At 50.1% G+C, this 26,520-nt stretch overlaps 1 protein-coding gene across 1 annotated transcript in view; it reads left to right on the plus strand.

The window, feature by feature from the left end:
• Positions 1–17,028, plus strand: part of SEZ6L (seizure related 6 homolog like) — a 125,206-nt gene extending 108,178 nt beyond the window's left edge. Inside the window, exons 10-17 of the mRNA XM_035099185.3 lie at positions 7,499–7,695; positions 9,660–9,854; positions 10,672–10,863; positions 11,887–12,081; positions 12,196–12,228; positions 13,697–13,811; positions 14,207–14,309; positions 15,211–17,028. Of these exons, the coding sequence (XP_034955076.1) occupies positions 7,499–7,695; positions 9,660–9,854; positions 10,672–10,863; positions 11,887–12,081; positions 12,196–12,228; positions 13,697–13,811; positions 14,207–14,309; positions 15,211–15,240 (1,060 nt within the window). The 3' untranslated portion in view covers positions 15,241–17,028. The remainder of the gene's footprint in view (positions 1–7,498; positions 7,696–9,659; positions 9,855–10,671; positions 10,864–11,886; positions 12,082–12,195; positions 12,229–13,696; positions 13,812–14,206; positions 14,310–15,210) is intronic.
• The last annotated feature ends 9,492 nt before the right edge of the window (positions 17,029–26,520 follow it).

Genomic DNA, 26,520 nt, shown 5'->3' on the forward strand with positions numbered 1-26,520 from the left:
ATAATGCATTGGATTTGTCATGGATAGGGAAAATCTGGATTAAGGAATGGGGGGGGGGATACAGGGTCTCGTTTTTATACCAGTGATGTCATGTGGACACTGTGGAAAAGTTGCCAGTGTGAGCTGCAGGCTTTCCACCTCTGGAAGCAGCACCTGGAGATTTCAAGGGGACCAAAGGGGCTTCCCAGTTCAAGACTGCAGGCCTTTTGCTTATTTAACATGCAATATTGAGCCCGTCCTCTGAAGAGTCTGCAACTGCTACAACAGCCTGGCAACCACATCTCAATGGTGGCTCCCAGCTACAGTCAAAGGGCAGCAGGTCCACTTGCCCTGCCCCTGCAAGGGTGCCTTCTTGGCATTGCACTTCGAGCCAATAACATGCCAGTTGCTGGCTTTGGGGTTTTGAATTTCACAGCTCTGCAGGTCACAAACAGTAGTGGATGGCAGGTGTGTGGGCGGCAGCAGCAGCAGCAGCAGCAGCACAACCCTTTCTGGCTGACCTGTGATTTGAGACTAAGAAGAGGGCAATTTACATCCAAAGAGGAAGCTTGAAGGAAGATCCCACCCACCCTTCCCTCTCCAAATCTTTGGTCAGCCTTCTAATCCAGAGTAGGTCCTTTTCCAGGCTGCAGAGTCTGTTCGTCATATTTGGCGCAGTCCTCAGAGGCAGAAGGCTTTTGCTCTCTGTGTGAACCCATTAGAGTTGTGCTTTCCTCAGCTCTTAGGAGAAAAGAAGGGGCTGTGTGTACTCAGAGTTACCAAGCATAAATGTCACCATGAAAACAGTGTTTTGACAGGAAGCTACGATTTACTATAAAATGTCAGCTTTCCAGTGGGATTATCCAAGTGGCTTCCAAAGAAAACTTTAATCAAATTCCCAGCTGAGCTGGCACACAGCCAAGGATGAGGAGGGAGCCTCAGCAGCTGTATGGGCTGAGGAAGGGAGTGGGGGCCGACCTGAGCAAGGCAGAAATCCATGCAAGGGAGACAGAATCATAGACTTGTAGAGTTGGAAGGTACCCCAAATGTCATCTAGTCCAGCCCCCTGAAATTCAGGAATCATAGCTAAAGAGTCTCCAACAGATGCCCATCCAATGAGGAAGGGTCCAGCAGCTTCCAAGGTAGCCTGTTCCACAGCCGAGCATCTCTAACCGTCAGAATGTTATTCCTAATGTTTCATCAGAACCTCCTTTCTTATCATTTGAATCCATTGGTTCCTGTTCTTGCTTCTGGAGCAGTAGAAAACAAAGCTTGCTCATCTTCCATGTGAAAGCCCTTGGGATATTTTGAGATCGTCACATCAAGTGACTTCCAAGTGCTCTCTCTTCTGATGTGGAACAGCTCAGTTTGGTGCAATTTACATCTTAGACCAGGGGTAGCCAACATGGTTCTCAAATGTTCTTGGGATTCCTATTCTCATCAGCCCCAGTGGCACCTGGGATTATGGGAGTTGTAGTCCAGCAACATCTGGAGGGCACCACTTTGCCTACCCATGTCTTAGATGGTGCTCTGCTAGTCCCACAGGGGACTTTTTAATGCAGCTTCTGCATCTCTCCTTCACCCCTCACCCATCTCCTGCCACCACTATCAGGACCTTAACATTATTAAACAGAACTGAGAACCCTGTGGCCTTCTGGAAGTCGCAATCTAGTGTGCAGAGACATTAGCAGGTGGGGATAACTGTGGGTGCTTTGGGCTGCTGCTGATTCCTACTGCTAAAGACACAAGAACCTGGCAGGGGTCTCTTTTCTGGCTGGCTGGCTGGCAGACTGGTGTTTCTCCTTGACTCCACCTGCTCCCACACCCAAATATTTGCCATCTACTCTGGGTTGAAGGGGAAAGTTTGAATTTATTGAAGAGCAGCACCCTCTGCTGGCCAATAGAAGCTCTGTTACTGTGTTGAATTTAGAAGTGAGACCAGTGAGGGGTTACCAGCTCCTGATATTGTCCCATCTGCTCGCTATGCAGAGATTCATTGACCTTCATGCCATGAGCTTTGCTTGCCACTCCTGTTCTTTCCTCCTCCTCCTCCTCCTCCTCCTCCTCCTCCTCCTCCTCCTCCTCCTCCTCCTCCTCCTCCTCCTCCTCCTCCTCCTCCTCTTCTTCTTCTTCTTCTTCTTCTTCTTCTTCTTCTTCTTCTTCTTCTTCTTCTTCTTCTTCTTCTTCTTCTTCTTCTTCTTCTTCTTCTTCTTCTTCTCATTCTTTTTATTGGTTTCTTTAGACATACATTCATCCTATTGCATTGTAACAACTTGATTTTCCTGTAAATTAAATATATATTTCTAAAACATAGTGCAAGAATAAAACAACAGAATACATACTTACTTATTTATTTGATATTTGTAACCCATTTGCATCTGACTTCTTTTAAAGGCACAGGAACATCTGGGTTTGTTTTGCTCTGTGCTTTATTTTCCCATGCCCTCGGGGAACAGTCTTGCTTTGCATTTTGGATTTCATCATTTTGAAAGCCATGCTCCGAGAAGCGGACACGGAGCAACGGATTCAAACTACAAGAAAGAAAATTCCACCTAAACATTAGGAAGAACTTCCTGACAGTAAGAGCTGTTCGGCAGTGGAATTTGCTGCCAAGGAGTGTGGTGGAGTCTCCTTCTTTGGAGGTCTTTAAGCAGAGGCTTGACAGCCATCTGTCAGGAATGCTTTGATGGTGTTTCCTGCTTGGCAGGGGGTTGGACTGGATGGCCCTTGTGGTCTCTTCCAACTCTATGATTCTATGATTCTATTTGGCTTAGTTCTTTCCTGCTTGTCTATCACTGAGGCAAACTAGCTCTGGGGGCCAAGGGGTCTCGTAAAAGCAACTTCTCCTAGTGATGTGGATGTGCATCCCACTTCTGCCTCTGATCAAAACAGGTCTGGGCAAGCTTTTGAGTTGTTCTGGAAAACTGCAGTGCTTGATTTCCAGGCTCCATGTACAGCAGGGCTCAAACTTCTTGAGATCTGCTTTCCAGTGTCAACATACAAAGTACTGGCAGTCTCTAGCATTGCCCAGGAACTCTAAGAAACCAAAACTTTAAAAACTGCAGTTTTAAAAGATTCAGTCCACCACCTTGGTTGAAAATGGCATCCAAACATCAACAGCAGCCTGCTAAGAGCAGCAGCAGACCCTGCTGGATCAGGCCGAAGGCCCATCTTGATCACCATCTTCCCAACCAGTTCCCCACAGGAATCCTGCAAGAAGGACCCCAGAGCAACAGCAGTGCTCCCCCCCCACGCTACTTGCAATTGCCAGAAGCACATTCAGAGGCAGAACATAGCTATCATGACTAGTAGCCATTGACAGCCTTGTTGTTGTTGTTTAGTCATTTAGTCGTGTCCGACTCTTCGTGACCCCATGGACCAGAGCACGCCAGGCACTCCTGTCTTGCACTACCTCCTGCAGTTTGGTCAAACTCATGTTCATAGCTTCGAGAACACTGTCCAACCATCTCGTCCTCTGTCGTCCCCTTCTCCTAGTGCCCTCCATCTTTCCCAACATCAGGGTCTTTTCCAGGGAGTCTTCTCTTCTCATGAGGTGGCCAAAGTATTGGAGCCTCAGCTTCAGGATCTGTCCTTCCAGTGAGCACTCAGGGCTGATTTCCTTCAGAATGGAGAGGTTTGATCTTCTTGCAGTCCAAGGGACTCTCAAGAGTCTCCTCCAGCACCAAAATTCAAAAGCACCAATTCTTCGGCGATCAGCCTTCTTTATGGGGTCCAGCTCTCACTTCCATACATCACAACTGGGAAAACCATAGCTTTAACTATATGGACCTTTGTGGGCAAGGTGATGTCTCTGCTTTTTAAGATGCTGTCTAGGTTTGTCATTGCTTTTCTCCCAAGAAGCAGGCGTCTTTTAATTTCGTGACTGCTGTTACCATCTGCAGTGATCATGGAACCCAAGAAAGTAAAATCTCTCACAGCCTCCATTTCTTCCCCTTCTATTTGCCAGGAGGTGATGGGACCAGTGGCCATGATCTTAGTTTTTTTTATGTTGAGCTTCAGACCATATTTTGCACTCTCCTCTTTCACACTCATTAAAAGGTTCTTTAATTCCTCCTCACTTTCTGCTATCAAGGTTGTGTCATCAGCATATCTGAGGTTGTTGATATTTCTTCTGGCAATCTTAATTCCGGTTTGGGATTCCTCCAGTCCAGCCTTTCGCATGATGAATTCTTCATATAAGTTAAATCAGGGAGACAATATACAGCCTTGTCGTACTCCTTTCCCAATTGAACCAATCAGTTGTTCCATATTCAGTTCTAACCGTAGCTTCTTGTCCCACATAGAGATTTCTCAGGAGACAGATGAGGTGATCAGGCACTCCTATTTCTTTAAGAGCTTGCCATAGTTTGCTGTGGTCAACACAGTCAAATGCTTTTGCATAGTCAATGAAGCAGAAGTAGATGTTTTTCTGGAACTCTCTAGCTTTCTCCATAATCCAGCGCATTTTGCAATTTGGTCTCTAGTTCCTCTGCCCCTTCGAAATCCAGCTTGCACTTCTGGAAGTTCTCGGTCCACATACTGCCTAAGCCTGCATGTAGAATTTTAAGCATAACCTTGCTAGCATGTGAAATGAGCGCAATTGTGCAGTAGTTGGAGCATTCTTTGGCACTGCCCTTCTTTGGGATTGGGATGTAGACTGATCTTCTCCAATCCTCTGGCCACTGCTGAGTTTTCCAAACTTGCTGGCATATTGAGTGTAGCACCTTGACAGCATCATCTTTTAAAATTTTAAATAGTTCAGCTGGAATATCATCACTTCCACTGGCCTTGTTATTAGCAGTGCTTTCTAAGGCCCATTTGACTTCACTCTCCAGGATGTCTGGCTCAAGGTCAGCAACCACACTACCTGGGGTGTACGAGACCTCCATATCTTTCTGGTATAATTCCTCTGTATATTCTTGCCACCTCTTCTTGATGTCTTCTGCTTCTGTTAGGTCCTTTCCACTTTTGTCCTTTATTATGGTAATCTTTGTATAAAATGTTCCTTTCATATCTCCAATTTTCTTGAACAGATCTCTGGTTTTCCCCATTCTGTTGTTTTCCTCTATTTCTTTGCATTGCTCGTTTAAGAAGGCCCTCTTGTCTCTCCTTGCTATTTTTTTTAAAACCTGCATTCAATTTCCTGTATCTTTCACTATCTCCCTCACATTTTGCTTGCCTTCTCTCTCCCGCTATTTGTAAGGCCTCATTGGACAGCCACTTTGCTTTCTTGCATTTCCTTTTCATTGGGATGGTTTTCATTGCTGTCTCCTGTATAATGTTATGAGCCTCCATCCATAGTTCTTCAGGCACTCTGTCCACCAAATCTAAATCCTTAAACCAGTTCCTCACTTCCACTGTGTATTCATAGGGGATTTGATTTAGATTGTATCTTACTGGCCCAGTGGTTTTTCCTACTTTCTTCAGTTTAAGCTGGAATTTTGCTGTAAGAAGCTGGTGATCTGAGCCACAATCTGCTCCAGGTCTTGTTTTTGCTGACATTATAGAGCTTCTCCATCTTTGGCTGCAGGGAATATAATCAATCTGATTTCGATGCTGCCCACCTGGTGATGTCCATGTGTAGAGTCCTCTCTTGTGTTGTTGGAAAAGAGTGTTTGTGATGACCAGCTTGTTCTCTTGACAGAACTCTATTAGCCTTTGCCCTGCTTCATTTTGAACTCCAAGGCCAAACTTGCCAGTTGTTCCTTTTATCTCTTGATTCCCTACTTTAGCATTCCAATCCCCTGTAATGAGAAGAACATCCTTCTTTGGTGTCATTTCTAGAAGGTGTTGTAAGTCTTCATAGAACTGGTCAATTTCACTTTCTTCAGCACTGGAAGTTGGTGCATAAACTTGGATTACTGTGATGTTAAAAGGTCTGCCTTGGATTCATATCGAGATCATTCTATCATTTTTGAGATTGCATCCCAGTACAGCTTTCGCTACTCTTTTGTTGACTATGAGGGCCACTCCATTTCTTTTACGGGATTCTTGCCCACAGTAGTAGATATGATAGTCATCCGAACTGAATTCACCCATTCCCGTCCATTTTAGTTCACTGATGCCCAGGGTGTCAATATTTATTCTTGCCATCTCATTTTTGACCACATCCAGCTTACCATTATTCATGGTTCTTACATTCCAGGTTCCTATGCAATATTTTTCTTTAAAGCATTGGACTTTCCTTTCGCTTCCAGGCATATCCGCAACTGAGCGTCCTTTCGGCTTTGGCCCAGCCGCTTCATCAGCTCTGAATCTACTTGTACTTGTCCTCCGCTCTTCCTCAGTAGCATGTTGGACGCCTTCCGACCTGAGGGGCTCATCTTCCAGCGTCATAACTTCTATCTGCCTTAGGCACCATTAATTTCTCTAATCCTCCTTTATAGCCATCCAGGTTGGTGGCCTTCACTACTGTTTGTGGGACCCAGCTGCCCTAAGTCCACACTCAGGGCAATCCAAAAAGGAATTCCAAAGTCAAAACACAGGGGCAACTCAAGAAGCAAAGTCCAGAGTCTAAGGTCAAGACAGAGAAAACCCCTGTTCTGACAAGTTTGGTCCACCATCCTGGGTCCAAATGGAGTCCAATTGTTTCAAAAAATAGAAGAAAATCTGTTTCTTCATCTAAGATTTGATTACAGTATCTTAAGATGTCTAAATCATAGAATTGTAGAGTTGGAAGGGACCACAAGGGTCATCCAGTCCAACCCCCTGCAATGCAGGAATCTTTTTGCCCAACTTGGGGCTTGAACCTGCATCCCTGGGATGGTGGTGATGGTTGTTTTTATTAATTTTTATTATTTATAAGCCGCCCACCCGTCTTGGCAGCTCCCTACAAAAATAGTAAAAACACAGTTACAACATCAAACACTAAAAACTTTAAGAGTCTCATGTGCTACCAACTGAGCCATGCAGATCAAGCAAGCACACAGACGATTAGATTAGATTTCTTCTCCAACTCTTCATTTTGAGGTCCCTGAGTGGATAACAACAACTCAAAAATATAATATTAAAACTAGTTAAGACCAATGATGATCAAAAGCATAGAGCATGTTCCAAAATATACCTCTAGATGGGCCTTTGGTCTGATCCAGAGGGGCTGAGTAACAGCAAGGGAGAGTGGCTTCCTTCATGCACAGCCTGCGCACTTCCTGAAAGCATTGGACTGGCCTATGTGGTAAGCAGGATGCTGGGCCAGAGAGGCTTTGAGCCTGAGCCTGCATGGCTCCTTTGGTGTTCTTGCTGTTGCTGAGACACATACGCCGCAGGGACGTCTATCAGCCACTCCTCCTGCTCCTCCCTATGGCAGCCAATCATGAGTTTCCAAGTTCAAAGGCAATAGACCACTGAATATTGGTTTATCCTAGCCAAATGCTTGATGTCCTGCTTTGTGGGCTGCCTGGAGGAAGCTTCTTGGCCACTGTGGGAAGCAGGTTGGAGCCCAGACCAGATGATCCAGAAGGACTCCTCTCACGGTGACCCTCTTTTTCTCTGCCCACCCATTCCCCGTCCCCCGGAGCAGTCTGAACCTGAGCAACAGCGATATCCTCACTGTCTATGATGGAGAAGACCTCAGCGCCCACATCTTGGGACAGTACCTGGGCAGCAGTGGACCTCAGAAACTCTACTCCTCCACGCCAGACTTGACCATCCAGTTCCACTCGGACCCTGCTGGGCTCATCTTTGGGAAAGGGCAGGGATTTATCATGAACTACATTGGTGGGTGCCTGGAAGGGGGCTCAGAGGCCTCGCCACCTCCTGGCCTGGAAAGGGCAAAGCTGGGGGAGGGGCTGACTGCGCAAGATGCAGGGGCTCACTGGAGATGGGGGGGGGAGCCCATGGCCCGCCAGGCTTTCAGCCTTCGCAGCCAGAGAGGGAGCTGGGAGGTGTATTTCAGCAACATTGGAAGGGCAACAGCTCCCTGCTCCCCGCTCTCTAACCTTTAAGGAAATGTGTTTGGGGGCAGCTCCCCCCATTTGTCCTTTAACTGGGGAGGAGAGAGAAAGAAAGTCTTCCTGGGGTGCTTGGGGGGGGCGTGGCAGAGCAGCTTCTCTGAGCACAGAATGCCCACTCCCTGCATCTCTATGGGAGAAGATCAGGAAGAGCCCATGGAGAAAGGGACCTCTCTGTGCCTGAAACCCCTTCACACCCTCCCTTTAAAGTGCCACAATAACACTTTAAACAGTCATGGCTTCAGTTCCTCCCCAAGAATTCTGGCAGCTCTAGTTTCTTAGGCAACACTCCCCCCCACACACACACACCCAAGCTACAATTCCCAGAGCTCCTTGTGAAGAGGGGTGGGTTGCTAAACCATGTAGCTCTGGGAGGTGACTATCAAAGGGCTTTCACTGTGTGATGTGCAAGTGTCCTGAGATGACTCTGTCAGTAGACCGAGATGATAGATTAGATAGATGATATAGATAGATGATAGACAGATAGATAGATAGATAGATAGATAGATAGATAGAGAGAGAGAGAGAGAGAGAGATGATAGATGATAGATAGATAGATGATAGATATAGATAGATGATAGATTAGATATAGATAGATAGATAGATAGATAGATAGATAGATAGATAGATAGATAGATAGATAGATAGATAAAGATAGAGATCGGCAGGCAGGCAGGCCAGCCTTGTGCAACGCTGATAGGCTTATTGGGGGGGACTGCAAGCCCCACTAAACACACGGTGACTTGCTCCAGAGCAAAAACGCAGAGGATGGTGGTGCAAACTTGATCCATGGCCCTTGGGATCCTGCCTGGCCACCCACAGTGCTGATTTAGGGGGCTGCTGCCAAATCCTTGACTTGGAACTCCTCCCACCTCAGTCAGGGACATGGAATCTGCTGTGTTTCTGGGCTCTGACCTGCATCTTCCCCAGGCACTGTGACCAGAGGTCAGGTGCACCTTGATGGTCCTCACATGCTCTCTGGCCCTATGCAAACTGAGACCCAGAGTTCCCCTGGCTGGTCCTATGGGCCTTTGTCAGCCTGCTCCTCCCCCCCCCAAAAAAAATCTGCATTTCCCACTTCTCAAGGTCTTGGCAGCCTCAAGACCTTGACAGCATAGAGCCCTTTCCATCTCCAGCCCCACCCCTCCGGCACGTGGCCTTCATCTTCCAGCCAAACCTACCTCCCATTTCCCTTAGAGCAACAGCGCTGATTTCTGCCTCTTCTGACTTTGCCCCTCCCTCTCACCAGGGAGGGTGTTGCAAGCCACAGGAGTCAACTCCTAAGGGCCAAGGTCCCTTCCGGGGGCCCCTAAAATATTTGAGGGGCTGCCAGAGTTGATGGGCATTGCCATTCAAATGGTGTGTGCTGCATCTTGTGATCGATTATGTGGGGTGGGGCTTGCCCCCCCCATATTTTATTCAAGTTGGCACCCCTGTTGCAAGCTCTCTGTGATGTCACAGAATGCTCTAAGCAGGGCGCATCCCATCAGAGGGGCAGCTCTTCTGGAGACGGTGCCATCCAAGCTCCTTAAAGGAGGCAAAATGTTCTGTCAGATGAAGCCCAGGTTGCTGCAGCCCAGATTTTGAGAGTTCCACCTCCAGCTTCTCTAGAACCTGATGTTTCCTGCAGCTGTCAAATAGTTGTCAAGGGGGTATTTGAGGTGCTTGAGGAGCAGAGTCCAGCTGTGTACCCAGCTGCTTCTTAACTGCAAGTTCGCTTTCCTGGTACAGAAGTGTCGCGGAATGACTCCTGTTCAGACTTGCCTGAAATCCAGAACGGCTGGAAGACCACATCTCACACAGAGCTTGTTCGTGAAGCCAAGATCACCTACCAGTGTGACCCGGGCTACGACATTGTCGGGAGTGACACCCTCACCTGCCAGTGGGACCTCAGCTGGAGCAGCGACCCACCCTTCTGTGAGAAAAGTATGGGTCTCGCAATGTAGGCAGGGGTGGCGTGACCTGTGCTGACTCTTAACACGTCTTTCCTTGTGGTTTGAGGAACCCTCCCTGCATCTGCCATGTAAGAGAGAGCCTTGCACCTTACAGAGCAGAGCTGAGGGGGCTCCCTCCGTTTATATAGTATGGTCTCATCTTACACAGAGGTTTGCCCAAGTCCTTTGGAGCTGCCCAGGGGGAGAGCTTAAAAGCTCCTTTTGCAGCAGGTGACTCAAGAGGAACCAGCCCAAAGGGAGTTTTTAAGGCCTCTGCCTTGCTTGGAGGTCAAGGCCAGTGTGTCAGAATAGGACCTGGGAGGCCAGGGTTTGAATCCCCACTCAGCCATATGGAACTCGCTGGTTGACCTTGGGTGCTGGTCCCTGCCTCTCAGCCTAGCCTACCTTGCAGGGTTGCTCTGAGGATTAAATGAGATGGGGGAGGGGGACTGTGTATGCCACCTGGAACTCCTTGGAGAGAAAATGTGGGGTGCAGTAAATAACTATCAAGGCCCTCTCAGCACACGAGGTCCAGAAGCCTAGCAAGCATAGCAACCCAACCAATAAAAACCTGAAAATACAGCTCTACAGATAAATGGCAGTTCTTACACACCCCACAACATTAAATGAGGTCACAAATACTTGAAACCTTTCAAACTGAAGGGTGAAAAGGCATCAGATTTCAAAGCTTTCATGAGGACTCCAAGCATTTCAAACCTGAAATCCTCCACATCCTACAACACTGCAAGCTAGAGAGACCAACTATTGCCATGGATTCTCATCTAACTCTGTTCCTTTCTTTCCTCTAGTTATGTACTGCACAGACCCTGGGGAGGTGGAGCACTCAACCCGTTTGATTTCTGACCCCGTGCTCTTGGTAGGGACCACAATCCAGTACACCTGCAATCCGGGCTTCGTTCTTGAAGGAAGTTCTCTCCTGACCTGTTACAGCCGGGAGACGGGGACGCCCATCTGGACCTCAAGGCTGCCCCACTGTGTTTGTACGTTGGGCTCCCCCCTCTGAATGCAAAACTCACACACTTCCTGGAAATGAGAAGCCATGGTTGAGTTGTGGTGGACTGCAACCCCTGTGGCTGGCATTTGAATATAAATACAAATACCATATGAAGCTGCCTTCAACAGGTCCAGGTTTGATAGATTGGGCTCAAAAAGGTCTCTTTTAACCAGCAGGGGCTCTCTTCAGGGCCTCGGATGGAGAAGGCTCTTCCATATCATCTAGAATCATAAAATTGAAGAGTTTGAGGGGACTGGGGTTATCTAATCCAACCCCCAGCAATGCAGGAATCTCAGCTAAGGCATCCCTGGCAGATGGCCATATGACCTCTGCTTAAATACTGTGTTTCCTTTTTTGTCATTTGAATCCATTGGTTTTAGGCCCTACCCTCAAGGGTACCCTTGCTCTGTCTTCTGTGTGACAGCCCTTCATATATTTGAAGATGGTGATCTTCAAATATGGCGCCAGAAATCTTTTTCCCCTGGATATGCCAGGAACTGAGCTAAATTATAGCATCCAATCAATATTTGTTGCCAGCAAGTAGTTGGATGAAACCTCCAAAAGACAGGTGGAGAAGCACTTGGCTGACACCTGCAAACAGCTGCCAAAAGGTGCGCCAAGCCCACAGGTTAATTTGTGGCCTTTGCTGTGAGAAAACCCTCTTTCTTCACAGGGAAGGTAGCAAAGCAATACTTCTAACACATTTGTGGGGCAGGAGGGGCAGAGCAGCACTTCTTATGTGGCGCCAGTCTTGCTTGAGCTGCTGGGAAAAAACACTCTCTGTCTCATGCAGTGTGGCATGAGGACCTGGGAGACCAGAGTTCAAATCCCGCATTTCGCCATGAGCCTTGGGCCAGCCATTGCCTCTCTCAGCCTAACCTGCCTCACAGATGGGAGATAAGTGCAAGAAATAAATCTACGCACCCTGAACCAAAGAATCTTCATGCAGACCTGATTTGGAGGGGGAAAGAATGTTCATAGGCTTCCTCCTCTGTGTGTTTCCTCCTAGCTGAAGAATCCCTCGCCTGTGAGAACCCAGGCCTACCAGAAAACGGATACCAGATCCTCTACAAGCGCCTTTACCTGCCTGGGGAGTCCCTGACATTCATGTGCTATGAGGGTTTTGAGCTCATCGGAGAGGTCACCATCAAGTGCATTCTGGGTCAGCCCTCCCGCTGGAGTGGGCCGCTCCCTGTTTGCAAAGGTACTCTCCCCTGGAAAGAGAGAGGGGCCAGGGTGCAGATGCTTGCCTCATCTTCTCTGGGGCAGCCCCTGGATCCAGCAGCCCCAAGCTAACCTACCTGCCTTTCTCTTTCAGTGAATCAAGACAGCTTTGAGCATGCCTTAGAAGGTGAGCAGACTATTTTCATGGATGCCCCGAGTTCCAGAGTCAACAGGACCCAGATTAGTTTTCATTTGGAGTTTCTGCCATGTGTGCTTTATTGGCAAATCCATTAGGAAACAAAAAGTTTATTAAGATGCAAAAAAAAAGTAAGACCTTTTAAGAAAAAGATATTGCAAATAAAAAATTACAGGAAATCAGCAAATTCCCCAACAGAGCAAGGGAGCAAAGATTAAATGCAGTCCTTTGCGCCCATCTCTAAGCCCATTCCCCAAAGATTCCCACTTCCCTAAAGATGGCTCTCAATGGTTACCAGCTGCCGTGACTGTGCTCTGCCTCCACAGGTGGGGAGAGTGCTCTTGTGCTTGGATCCTGCATGTAGGCTTACCTCTGGCAGGCCACTGTAGGAACAGGGTACTGGACTAGATGGGCCACTGGCCTGATCCAGCAGGCTCTTCATGTGTTCTAGAGACAGAATCTTCCACAAGCTCCTTTGCTGTCCTCCAGTCATTGGCCTCCTGGCCAGCCACCTGTTCTTATAGCATCTCCTTGTCCATCAAATGCTCCTCGCAGAGGCCCCAGGATCAAAGAATCAGGGAGCTTTCAATTTGCCTCTCCTCTGAGATATGCATGCCTTATATCCTGCCATGGACTGACTGCAGCTGTGGATTCCAGACCCAGGGCAATTGCTAGGTTTCCCAAGTAACCCTTTAATTCCCAATGAACGAACACAGAAAATATGCATTCCATGTAATATGCATACAAGATCTCATTCCTTCACAGCCTGCCTACATTGGGATGGGTGACAGCTGACACTCTCCCAGCCATGGCCCAGTAAGCAGGAGTCAGGGAGATGGCAAAGAAGATGTTTGCTCTTGGAAATTACCACCAGGGTTTTCTCCGCCTTCCTGGCCGACAGAACTGTATCCTTGAGCTTGTGGATTCAGGAACCGGCTTGGAGAGCAGGCCTACTTTGCTCTGGCTAAATGGAGGGCAAGAGAGAAGGGCTCTTTTCTGCAGGGGAAAGCTCCGTTGCTTAACAGGCAGTCAATGTTTCTTCAGTGCCAGCTAATGGTGGGAAAGATTGTCTTCTGATATCTGAAGATCTGTCTTGAGTGTTAGCCATCCATCTCCAGGGTGGGTGGAGCTGCAGAAACTCTCACACTCGCTCAGGTGCCAGTCCTAGAAGGGCAGAGTTGGAAGGCAGCCTTACCCCTCACCTTGCTTGCATTCCCCCCTGGAATGAGGCTGCTCCCAGACGGCTTGTGTGGACACTTTGCATGGAACATGGACACCCATTTGTTTCCTGTGCCTGTTCAAAGCCTCTTAAGCACCTAGCAATGCCCTTGGAGGGAAATCCATTTCAAGGCTGATCTCCATTCTGCAGCTTCCAATGGGTGCTTTGGGGTGTCAGTCTTGGGGAATCCCATGAGGTGCTTACCTGTCTAGGATCTCACCCCGACACTTCTCTCTTCAGTAGCCGAAGCTGCCGCAGAAACATCCTTGGAAGGGGGGAACATGGCGCTGGCCATCTTCATCCCAGTGCTTGTGGTCTCCTTGCTGCTGGGGGGAGCATACGTCTACATCACCAGGTAGGAAGGCAGGGGGGCGGCAGGTGCCCTCTCTGGTTTGGGAGGCGTTTGGGGCGTTTGGGAAAGGGCTCAGCTTCTGAGCCAGCTTGCCTGCTTCTGCCAGCCCACCTGTAGCTCTTGGCTTCTCCGGGACCTTTCCTCAGCACCCTGCTCTGTATTTGGGGCAGTCTGTGCTCTGAGAGGTACATGTCAATCTGTGGGCAACTAATGGGGTGGGAGGAGGGGCCCTGGGGCAGCTGGTGTTCAGCCCCCTTCCAATGGTCTCAATGTCCTGGGCCATCAATGCATCATCTCCCATGAAAGGTGCTGCTGGAAGGGCTTGGAAAGTGTTGCTCAGTGGATCCCTTTGGACTCTGCTCTCTTGACTCTTCTGTCTCTCTCTCCCCGACTCTCAGGTGCCGCTACTACTCCAGCCTGCGCCTGCCCCTCATGTACTCTCACCCATATAGCCAGATCACAGTGGAGACAGAGTTTGACAACCCGATTTATGAGACAGGGGTGAGTTGACGGATTCCTGGATTGAAAGCAGCATCTTGATTTGGCTCCATGTGGAACACACAAGTCCCCGTGGAGGCAATTGTGAGGCAGACAGAGGCAGTGAAATGTCTCGGGACAGTCCTGAATGTTGTCCTCATTCAACTGCCTCGAAGAACCACAATGATGCTCCCTTGTCTTGCCCCATGTGCCATCAGAGTAGTTTCTGAGCCTCTCCATAGTGGCCACAGGGGAAGCAGAGTCACTGGATGAAATGAGCTGCCCTTTCTAAGGTTACAACTTGGGTTTATTTGCAGTTGGTAGTCTGAGAACAAGGCATGATGTCCAGCCTCACTGCCTGCTTCCGGACTGTGGTCCTACTCATGGCATCTGCCGCAGCAGCAGCAGCAGCAGTCCACAACCACCTTCCTCTCTTTCAGCCTTCAGTGAGGGGTCCCCATCCCTCATCCTGGTTGCCAGCATTCTGTCAACGATGGCAGGCAGTTTTCTCTCCGTGCTTAGCATGTCTGTGAATGTACCATGACATCAGAGCAGGCCAGCCAATGGAGGAGCTGCCATACCCTAAAGGGGTTGCCTTTTATGGAGAGTGAAGCTGTGCGACTCCTTCCGCCTGCCCCAAACCTTTTGAAGTTAACATGAATTTAAAACCTCAAGAATGTAAAATCTCAACAACAACAAAACATTATGCCCAACAATGATTTTTTTTGGTGTTGTTGTTGTTGTTGTTGTTGTTGTTTTAAAAAATAAAACCCCTGAGAAGTAATCAGAGTGCAGAGGCCCCCTGAAATAAAATAGTTCTGACCAGGTGTCTGAAACTCTAAGCAATTTCCCCTGTTGAAAAGACATAGCTGGCACCCTTTTGGGGGCAAAGGCAGCCGTTGACCAGTCTGCTTTCTTTCCCCAGGAAACACGAGAATATGAAGTATCCATATGAAGCTGACCTCGTGGAACTCTCCAGACACAGCCTTGATTTCTTCTCCCAGAACCTGCTCAAGTGATAAATGTCCAGTGGAGTTTGGCTGAGAGCTTGACCATGTCGCTCCTTCTCCTTTTGCCACCTTCCTCTCCATCTTGAAGTCTTCTCCAGTTATGTTCCCGGTAGTATCACGATTGGGTGCTGCACTGGATTTGCAGGCTCTGGAGCTAATCCTTGCTCACCAAGGCAACCTCCTGTATGGCTGCATAAAAAATAACACTGTGGTGCATTCGTTGTGTATTGTGAGTTGGGGTTTTCCTTACTGTCACTGAAAAATGAAGCTGCTTTGGGTCCCTGAGCAAGCTGGGCAACGCCAGGTTCAGCTGTTTGCCAGGAGGACAGCGGGCAGAGGGATCTCTTCTCATGGCAGCCACTCCCCCCCCCCCAAAAAAACCCCGGAACTTGGTGCTGTGTTTTCCTCTGTTTGAGCTGCTGGAAGAGAAAGTGGTGCCAACTTGTAGAGGAGCTTGGAAAGCCGCTGGTGACTGCCTGAAGAGCAACAGTGACCAAATGATGAAAATCGTGTGTTGAAATCTCATCCCATTTTTGTCTTGAATCATGGATGTGAACCCGTGTAAAATGGCCAGCTAGGGGATGGCTTGGCTAGGGAAAGCAGAGAAAAATATCTCTGGAAGCTGGACAGCAGATTGGTGAATTACTCCCAGCTGGTCTTACCTGCCTTTAAAGAATTCTGTGGCTGCTGCTTAAGTATGCTGCCTGCCAACTTTTACTGTACCTCAGGGCAAAAATGGCAGTTCCAGGCTCTTTGGACATGTTTTGGTGTTTCTGGTGCACACATTGGAGCCAACAACATAAGAAAATTGTGACTCTTTTGGCTCCCTGAAAGGCGTGTGAAGGAATGGTCTGTGGGTGTATTGGATTAGTGGCTTCTGAACATGGAGGGCTGCATCCAGTCTTTTTTGTCTGGAATATGACAGGAAGCAGGCAGGTGATCATACTGGCAACTGTTTGGTCCCCCAACATCTTCAGTTCGCAAAGCAGGGTATAGCAAAAGCCCCCTCATTCATACATCATGTTTGTGCGCGAGAAACATTGCAATTCTGAATCATTGAGATTTTGCACTGTTGGGCCTTATTTTTTTTAAAGCCACCTGGAACAACTGCTTTAGATGAGCTAGATCAGGAGAAAGGAGTGGTCTGCAAAACACCACTTGCCTTGGGGCACAGGGCAAATGCACCCCGATTCCCCTCCCCACCGGAAGGCCCTGCAGTGTGGGCTGCCTTTGCTCCTGGGCGATTGGGGAAAGAAAGGAAACTCAAACCTGCAGCCTTTCCACAGGAACCTGAAGATGGGAAGAGCACTAGTTGGACTGCAGAGAAACTCTGCCCCTTTGGCCGCCCCTTCCTACCTCCACCCAGCCTGTCCCCTCTCAGACCATCCCTGTTATTAATGGGTAACTGGAGAGGCATCTTTGTAAAAATGGTGAAACTGTAACCATGGCAATGTTTTTTAAACGTCTGTTTTAGTTTAGAAACCTGGTTTGTGCGTCTCTGCAGTTGTCAAGAGTAAGGTGTTTGGGGCTATTTAGTAATTTACTTTTTCCTCCCCCCCCCCAAAAAAAAATTACAGCAAAAAAGAAGAATGTCTATTTGTAATTTGCAGTGGTAAGAGGAGGGAGGGGGAAAGTGCCAAAAAAAGAAAAAATGTACCCAGATTTCTGTTTCCATTCTTACAGGTCTCTTTTTATAAAATTGTTGGGATTAAATATTTTTAAGCTTAAACTTCAATGGGAGGTGGCAGAACTTGGTGTAAGTCACCTTAATAGAAATTGTACTGCTCTGCCTCAGAGTTTGGGAGCACAGAGGGTGCTGCTGCCACATGGCCTGGGTGGCAGCGCCATGGGCTCCCAGATGGATTTCTGACTGGCAGGTGCCAGCTGCAGCCCAAGTCTCCCTGCACATGCCTAAGGCATAGTTATCCCAGCACTGCGGTTCCTTACTGCATGGGACCCAAATTGTGTGGACTTCTTTCTGTGTAGTTGGCTACCTGGCATTGGGAATATGACAAAATCTGCCTGCTCAGTTCATCCACACATCCATTTCCCATTTCCATAGTCTCCAACTGCCCTGAAAATGCTGAGGAAAACCCCCCAGGCTTCTCTTTTTATCCTGTTTGTGTCCCCTGGCACCTCAGGTAGACTCCCTCTAATGAGGGAGGATCCATTCTTAGCTGCCATGCATAATGGCTACACATAGTCCAATCTTTCCTCTTTCTAAATGGTGTGAGGAGGGGGCCTGTCAATTTCCACAAGCAAGAGCCACAGGAGGCATTGAAGGCTTCTTCCCAAGCTGTTTCTCTTGGGGTGCCCTGTGCAACTTAAGTTGGAGAACCAGGGGCAAGTGGGAATGGGGCTGCAGAGTTGCTGCATTTCAGGTCATTGGGCTCAAATCAGACTTCTGGATCCCTCTCAAGAGAGGATTCAAAACTATTTCATCTCTTTGACAAATTGTTTGTGTTTTCCCCAAAATGTGCCTATCCAATCCTTTGAAATCATGCTAGACCTTCTCTGAACTTTGCCCGTCCTGGCAGGGGAAGATATTCATTTCACTGCAATCCACTTCAGTTTTCTTATGACTTGCCTCACACACTTTGTCTGTACCCCAAACGCCTTTCCCCCCTTGTGCACCCACGGTCACATCTTTGCATGGTTTTTGAAATGTACTCGGAGTCGAGAGTGAATTTCATGCTCTTTATTCAGCTCATAGTCATCAAGGAGAAGAGGAGAAGAAGAATGGCTCTTTTCCCAAAACCATCTGCTTATATACATTATTTACACAATGGGCCTTGCGTGATTGGCTACTTCAGGGCTACACCTGTGGGCCAATTATATTGTGAATTGACTTCTGCCTGCAGCCTGATTGGCTGCTCCTACAGGCCAATCAGGTAGCAGATTCACTTCTGCCCGCCGCCTGATTGGCTGCTCCAGCAGGCCAATCAGGTTGCGGATTCACTTCCACCTGGAGTTGGATTGGGTAGCTCCCGCTGTTTCTGAATCCTATTGTTCTAGGATTCAGCTCAGTACATAACACCCCTCCCCTCTAAGTTCCAGTCCTGCCCGGGAAGTTGCATTCGTAGTCCCCAAGGTCTGCTGGCCGCCTCCGTGTGCGTTGTGGCCTGGGGTGTTCCTTGGTCAGGGGTTCTGGTTCTGGCTCGTGTTCCGAGGCTGCTGGCTGTGCCGGGGCTGTCTGGTCTGGCGCCACTGAACCACTAGGTTGTGGCTCTGGTTCCGGTGTCCTTCCAGCCTCGGGGCGCCCCTCTGTGCCTACTGCTTCTGCTTCTGCTTCCCCTGCCCACCCCTCTCGCTCTACAGGCCTCACTGCCCTGCTGTCCCCTTGGGACCCCTCTGTCCCGCTCTCCTCCCGGGTTCCTCCTGGGAATCGTCGCCGTAGCTGGTCGCAGTGGCGGCGCCAACATTGCCCCCCTTCCGTTAGTACCTCGTACGACACGGGACCGGTCACCTTGGTGACTGTGGCGGGTACCCATGCTGGGCCTGCCCCAAAATTCTTTGCGTACACTGCGTCCTGGGCCACAAATGTCCGGGGGTTCCTGCCTTTCCCCACCACTACCTCATCCTGAGCTCTGTCGGGGTGAAGTCGGTCCAGTCTAGTTGCAAGGCGCCGGCCCATTAGTAGTTCAGCTGGGCTCCGGCCCGTCGTTGTGCTTGGGGTGCTGTGCTGTGCTAGAAGAAATGCGGCAAGGCGGTATTCCCAGTCCCCTTGTGTCATGCGGCGGAGGCTGTCCTTGGTGGTCCGCACCATGCGCTCCGCTTGGCCATTGGTGGCAGGGTGGAATGGTGCTGAGCGGATGTGGCGGATGGCGTTCTGCGCTGTGAAGGTCTGGAACTCCTCTGACGTGAATGCGGTTCCATTGTCCGAGACGAGGGTGTCAGGGAGCCCGTGGGTTGCAAAAAGCTTACGTAGTACCCAGATGGCTGCCGCCGTAGAAGTGGACGGTACCAGTGCGACCTCCAGCCATTTGGTGTAGGAATCCACCACTATGAAGAATGTTTTTCCCTGGAAGGGGCCAGCGAAGTCCACGTGCAAGCGTGACCATGGATGTCGGGCGGACTCCCAGGGCTGGACTGGGGCCCTTGGGGGATCCGGGCGGGATTCTTGGCAGGTCTGGCAGTGTTGGACCCAGGCCTCTATCTCTCTGTCAATCCCCGGCCACCACACATAACTCCTGGCAAGGGCCTTCATCCTCACTACCCCTGGGTGTGTCTCGTGTAGGGCTGTGAGGACCCTTTTGCGGAGGGGCTGGGGAACAACAACCCTGCTTCCCCATAACAGGCACCCCTTGTGGGCCGACAGTTCATGTTTGCGGTTTGTGTAGCCAGCGAATTCTGGCCCGGGGCTGCTGCTGGGCCATCCTCGCCACACCCAGTCCAGGACCCGGGAGATGACCCTATCTTTTGTGGAATGGTGCGCAACTTCTTGTGCCTGAATGGGTCGGTCGGGAAGCAGCTCCAGGGTCATAACCTCTTGCGCAGGCGCTGGGTCGGGGCCTGTTTCTGGTAGTGGTAGCCTGCTGAGGGCGTCTGCGTGGCCCATCGCCTTCCCAGGGCGGTGGATTAGTGCATACTGGTAGCCGGCAAGGAAAATTGACCACCTGAGGACACGTGGAGACAACACTTGGGGGGTCTGCTTCTCGGGGGCAAACAGGCCAAGCAACGGCTTGTGGTCAGTCACTATGGTAAAGGGCCGCCCGTACAAGAAATCATGGAATTTTTTTACGCCCTTCACGATTGCCAGACCCTCCTTGTCAATCTGTGAGTAGTTTCGTTCGGCTGCAGCAAGCGTCTGGGAGAAGTATGCCACCGGCACCTCTCTTCCATCCGGGAGTTGGTGTCCCAGGACAGCGCCGATGCCATAGGGAGAGGCGTCGCATGCCAGCACCACTGGCAGCCTCTCGTCGAAGTGTGCCAAGACCGAGTTCGAGACGAGCAAGTCCTTGACTGCCTGGAATGCGGCCCTTTGTCGCTGGCCCCACACCCAAGGGGCCCTTTTATCTAGGAGTCTGTGTAGGGGCTCCGCTACCGCTGCCTTATGCGGAAGAAAGGCATGGTAAAAGTTCAATAGTCCCAAGAATGACTGAAGTTCGGGCTTGCTCTTGGGCGCTGGGGCCTCACAAATGGCCCGTACCTTGTCACCAGTTGGATGGACCCCTTCTGCGTCCACCTTAAATCCCAGAAAGTCCACCTGCGGCACTCCCAGTAAACACTTTTCCCGCTTCACCTTGAGGCCCGCCGTCTGGAAACGGTGCAGGACGGAGCGGAGGCGGTCCTCAAATTCCTCTGGTGTGGGCCCGGCGATCAGTACATCATCGAAGAAGGGGGTGACGCCAGGAATCCCTTTAAGGAGAGAGTCCATTAGATTCTGGAATATGCCTGGTGCCACGCTAACGCCAAATTGCAGCCGCTTTACTCTGAATGCCCCTCTGTGCGTCACAATCGTCTGAGCCTCTGCTGTGGCTTCGTCCACAGGCAACTGTTGATACGCTTGGGCCAAGTCCAGTTTGCCAAAGATTTTTGACCCAGCCAGGGTGGCGAGGACATGGCTGACCACTGGCACTGGGTATGCATGGGCCGTGAGAGCCTTGTTTATGGTGCATTTGTAGTCTGCACAGATGCGGACCGAACCGTTAGGCTTGACGGGTGTGACAATTGGAGTTTCCCAGGGGGCGTTGGGCACCGGCTCCAGCACTCCTTGCTCCACGAGTCGGTCCAATTCCTCGTCTATGCGGGGTTTCAGGGCGAACGGGACCCGGCGGGCCTTGTGCCTGATGGGTCGTACAGCGGGGTCTAGCTGTAGGGCAATGGGGGGTCCTGTATATCGTCCCAATGCCCCATCAAAAACCCCTGGAAACTCTTTGCATATGGCGTCCACGTCCACTTGTAAGCTAGTGCGGTTCACCCCGGTAACGGCTAGCCCCAGAGGTCCAAACCATGCCAGTCCCAGTAAGCTAACGTAGGGGCCCTTAACTACCAGCAAGTCCAATTGTTGCTTTCGCCCTCGATATTGCACCCTGAAGGTCCCCACCCCCATTGTAGGGACCTTACGTTTCTGGAAGTCCCGGAGGGTGAATGGGGCCGGCCTTAGTTTGGGACCCCCATTAGGGCACAGTTCCCTTAATGTTCGGGCCGAGATTATGGATAGAGTTGAACCCGTGTCCAGCTCCATGCGGCATGGGGCTCCCTCTATCTGTACCTCTATATAAATTTTCTCTGTGCTGGGATGGGGCAACTGGAATACCTGGTAGTCCGTGATCTCCGTCGAGTTGCCTTGGTGCATGGTGCCGTGTGACCTGGGGCTCCTGGGTCGGTCATCTGATGCTTGTCGACGGGTGAGTCGAGCCCGACACACCCGGGCGATGTGTCCCAATTTTCTGCACTGCCTGCACTCTGCGCTGCGGAAACGACAGGTCCTCCTCTCGTGGTTCTCCCCGCAGCTTGCACAGTTCCCTCCTTCTCGTCGAGGCTGCTGTGGTGTGTGTGCTGCTTGAGTGCGCCGCTGTACTCGGTGTACTTCCTCCCTGTCAGATTCGGATTCGTCGGTGAGGTCTTCGTGGTAGACCCTCGGTTGGGATGGCGGGGCCGGTCGTGCCTCTTGCGTTGACCTCTCGGCGGCTTCGGTTGCCAGGGCTTCCTCCAGAGCAATCTGGAACGTGAGGTCTTTTTTGGCGTAGAGGCGTCGTTGCAACATCTCGTCCCTCAGGCCACCGACGAGGCGGTCACGAAGCATGTTCTCCAACTCTGAGAAGTTGCATAGCCGGGCGGCTTGGCGGAGGGAGGTCACAAACCCAGTTATGGTTTCCCCCGGGGCTTGCCGCTTTGCGTAGAAGGCATTTCGGCAAGCTACCACCGAGGGCTGCGGTGAGAAGTGCTCCTTCAGCCGTTCCATTATTGTTTTGTACGAGACGGTAGCGACATCTCTAGGTGCAAGGAGAGCCCGGGCGATTTCAAACGTCTCCTCTCCACAGACGCTGAAGAATGTCGCCCTCTTCATGGCATCGTTGGTGACTTCTTTCGCTTGCAGGAGGAAGTTGAAACGGGCAGCGTACCCTTCCCAGTCTCCTGATGCTGGTTTGAATGGCGAGAAGCTGCTGTCGGTTGCCATTCTGGGTTCCTTGGGTCCTGGAGCTGAAGCCTGGATGCACGGTGCGATGCAGCGGTGCAGCAGGTGGCGGTGCTGCGGTGCAGTGCGTGGTGGCGGTCAGCTCAGCAGGATCCCATCCTCGTCGCCAGTGAAATGTACTCGGAGTCGAGAGTGAATTTCATGCTCTTTATTCAGCTCATAGTCATCAAGGAGAAGAGGAGAAGAAGAATGGCTCTTTTCCCAAAACCATCTGCTTATATACATTATTTACACAATGGGCCTTGCGTGATTGGCTACTTCAGGGCTACACCTGTGGGCCAATTATATTGTGAATTGACTTCTGCCTGCAGCCTGATTGGCTGCTCCTACAGGCCAATCAGGTAGCAGATTCACTTCTGCCCGCCGCCTGATTGGCTGCTCCAGCAGGCCAATCAGGTTGCGGATTCACTTCCACCTGGAGTTGGATTGGGTAGCTCCCGCTGTTTCTGAATCCTATTGTTCTAGGATTCAGCTCAGTACATAACAGTTTTCAATGGCACTTTTCAGGTATACCACAGGCCAGCTGAATGAAGCTTGCAGAGCACTGGTGGTCAGCTTATGGCCAGAGGTGTAATAGTAGATTTGGAAGTGCAGGATCTCATCATGACACACACATCAACCACACCTCCAGAAGAGACTGAACACATGACTGCCTTCCTCCTGTGCGATGCTGACCCGACCTCTGACTGCAGAAAAACACCCCGAGCTATTGCAAAAGGCCGCCTTCAGCCAACCAAAATGCAAAATTCAGCTTTTAAGTAGAAATGTAAACAACCAGGCAAATTAAGTACTGTTATTATTAATAATAAACACTCTTTTCCACCTCTCTTATATGCCAGAACAAAGAGGAGCCATCGACTGCCCTGACTGGTGCTATGGCAGAGGATATATTTGCTCCTGCTCTTAAAAAAAGAACCCCTGGAGCTGCAGTCTGCTTCCACTGCCCTTAGGCTCTGGGAACTCCAGGGGCTGTTGAAACATTGCAAGTCTCGCCATCTCTGTAGCAGCAGCTCCCTGCCCTTCAGTTGCTCTGTGCTGGAACATAGAATCATATGTCATCTTTTTCAAAATCCAAATTCCGTATTTAGGAAAATAATAACAACCCCCGTTTACTCAAATAAACCACAGTTTTTCACTTAGTTGGACCTAATTAATTCAGAATTAATTCATTTGATGGTGGACTTTCCTTCCCTGGTGGTTTTTAAACTGAGGTTGGGTGGCCATCTGCCATGGATGCCTGAGCTGAGATTCCTGCATTGCAAGAAGTTGGGCTAGATGACTCTTGGGGTCCCTTCCAGCTCTACAATTCTGGGCTTCTATTATCCGTCACTTCCTGCAGGGCTCTGCTGGGAGGATCACTGGCTCTGGTACTGAAATCTGTTTGACTCATCTTCTTTTTGGCCTGAAATCTGGGGGCTGCTGGCCACCCCATTGCTTGGGCCATCACCTCTCTGCCATGAGGGGCAACCCCCAGGGATCAGGGGTTGTGTACTGGAGCACGTCTCCACTGGTGCAGTTGTGCCTGATGTGCTGAGGAGGCGGGGGGGGGGGTTAGATGCTGCCTTGCCATCAAACTCAGCCAAAGAGGCCTCTTCCTTGGGGCCCTCCAAGGCTGTGCCACAGGCTAAAAGTCTCATTTCTCAATTGCCACACATCCCTTTAGCCCAGCTAGCATGGAAGGAGAGGTTCTGTGTGGCTGTTACCTTGAGACATCCCCATGGCCAAGATCCTTCTATAACAAGGAAGTTCCATTCAACCAGGTTTCTCCCTGGCAATTTCAAATACAGTAAATGTTTATGACCCCCCCCCAAATGTCACCAGGGGGACTTAGTATTTATCCTGTGAATACCCTCCCTCAGTCATGAAAAGGTAAGGCAAGCTTGCAGGCTCAGGCCAGTGGCCCCAACTGGTCCCGAATCCTGTTCTCAGCCTGGCCAGCCAGATGCCTCCATGGGAAGCCTGCAAGCAGGAGCAGGGCCTAAGAGCCTTCTCCCTGCCTGTGTTTTCCAGCAACTGCTATTCAGAGGCCGCTCCTGTGATAGCAGGTATAATGTTGTTGTTGTTGTTGTTGTTGTTGTTGTTGTTGTTGTTGTTGTTGTTGTTGTTGTTGTTGTTGTTGTTGTTGTTATAAATATCAAAGGATATTTCACTCCTTTACCCCCCAAATCAAGATTGTAAGGGGTGAGATATTCTTGGTGGCTGTACCCCTCCACAGCCACCAGATGGCATCAGGCACTCGGTTTGGGAGCATGTCAATTGCAGCCTGAGGGGGGTCCCAATCTCCATGCTGTCACCCGGAAGTGGACATAGTCGGAGCTCTTGCCCCAGTTGTGATAAACTACGACAGCACAGGCTACGGGTTGCCAGCATGCCACAATTAATCCCCTTGACCCTTTGAGTGTGAGTGGAGGACTCTTATCAGGAGCTGTGGAGAGAATTTAGAAGATCCCTTTTCTCTGGACACTAACTTGCCTCCTCTTCAGCCAGGCTTCTTGCTGGATAGGGAATCCTGACTGGTGGAAGCTGTTGCTTCCCTTCTTTCCCTGGCATCTGACTCCTCTGATTTTGCGGGAGGGGGGGGGGATTTGCTTCACCTAATGAATTTCTGCCTGTCACACAGTTGCCAACAGTCAGGGCTGCCTGAATACAGTGGTACCTCTACTTACGAATTTAATGCGTTCCGAACACACATTTGTAAGTTGAAAAAAATTGTAAGTCGAATCCCATAGGAATGCATTGGGAGAAAAAATTGTAAGTCGAAGCAACCCTATCTAAAAATTCGTAAGTAGAAAAAATTCTATCTAAACCGCATCCAAGATGGCGGATGGAGCTCCATTTGTAAGTAGAAAAATTCGTAAGTAGAGTTATTTGTAAGTAGAGGTACCACTGTACTAGAAGTACACCAATAGTCCCAGAGAGAGCTTCTCTTAGCATGTGCAGAAAGACCCTTCCCACCTACCACTGAATAACTATAGCCAACCTCTACAGATCTAGGATCAGGAAATGTGGCAGGTGACACACTCCCCAGTGGGCTTCAGGCCCCACACCCATTTCCCCCACTAGAAACTAGGCTGCTGTGAAGCTGGGGAGGATGATGTCGAAGTTCCCCACCTTGCGGAAGGCAAAGGCATCGGGAGGCTGTGGCTTCTTTGCTGGGGTTCAGTGTTGCCAGAGGGAAAGAGAAAGGCCTTCCCAAACAAGTCCCTTTTCTAATTACTGTACCCTTAATCCTCTTCCTAACTCACAGGGGATAAGAGGAAATAAACTGCATTTTTCCTCTCTCAGTCTCTCTTTCCCTGCCCCCACCACCCAGAAGCATAGGGAGCTGTGCCTGGCAAGTTGAAATCTCTCTCTCTCTCTCTCTCTCTCTCTCTCTCTCTCTCTCTCTCTCTCTCTCTCTCTCTCTCTCTCTCGTGCATGCACACATCCTCTGCTGTCTATGCCGTGGGCATTCAAGGAAGCAGGCTGCTGGAAGATTTGGGAAACAGAAAGGAAAGTCCCTCTTCATGCAGCGCAGAGTCAAACCAGGGAACGCGCCGAGGAGGCAGCGATGTCCACCAACTGGGGTGGCTTAAAAAGAGGACTGGGGAAATCTATGATTCTAGGCTAAGGCTATCAATAGCTCTTGGCCACGATGGCTGTGCTCTGCCCCCAAAGTCAGAGGCAGCGACGCTTCTGAACCCCAGTTTCTGGAAAGCGCTGGACGGGAGAGGGCTCCGGCGCTCGAATCCTGCTTGCAGGTTTCCCACAATGAACACCTGGTTGGCCACTGTGAGAGCAGGAGGCTGGACTAGAGCGGCCCCTTCAGCCTGCTTTATGCTCTTAATGGCAAGCGTCTCAGAACTCCATGAATTAGGCTGAGGCTCCATTGGGTCCAGTGTTTAGATTCCCCCTGTGTCTCCATGGAGACCCCCAGCAGGACACCAGAGGCAGCAGCCATCACCCGCTGTTTGTCCCACCCCCACCCAGACCCACATGGAACCTGGGGCTCAGAAGCATATTGCCCCTGCATGTTGGACCCAGCATTTTCTCTGTGGCTATTTCTCTGTGGCCTGTGGTCATACCCTGAATTCGTCAGACTACA

Source organism: Zootoca vivipara, chromosome 16 (assembly GCF_965207765.1).
Source record: "Zootoca vivipara chromosome 16, rZooViv2.hap1.1, whole genome shotgun sequence".
Classification (NCBI taxonomy): Eukaryota; Metazoa; Chordata; class Lepidosauria; order Squamata; family Lacertidae; genus Zootoca; species Zootoca vivipara.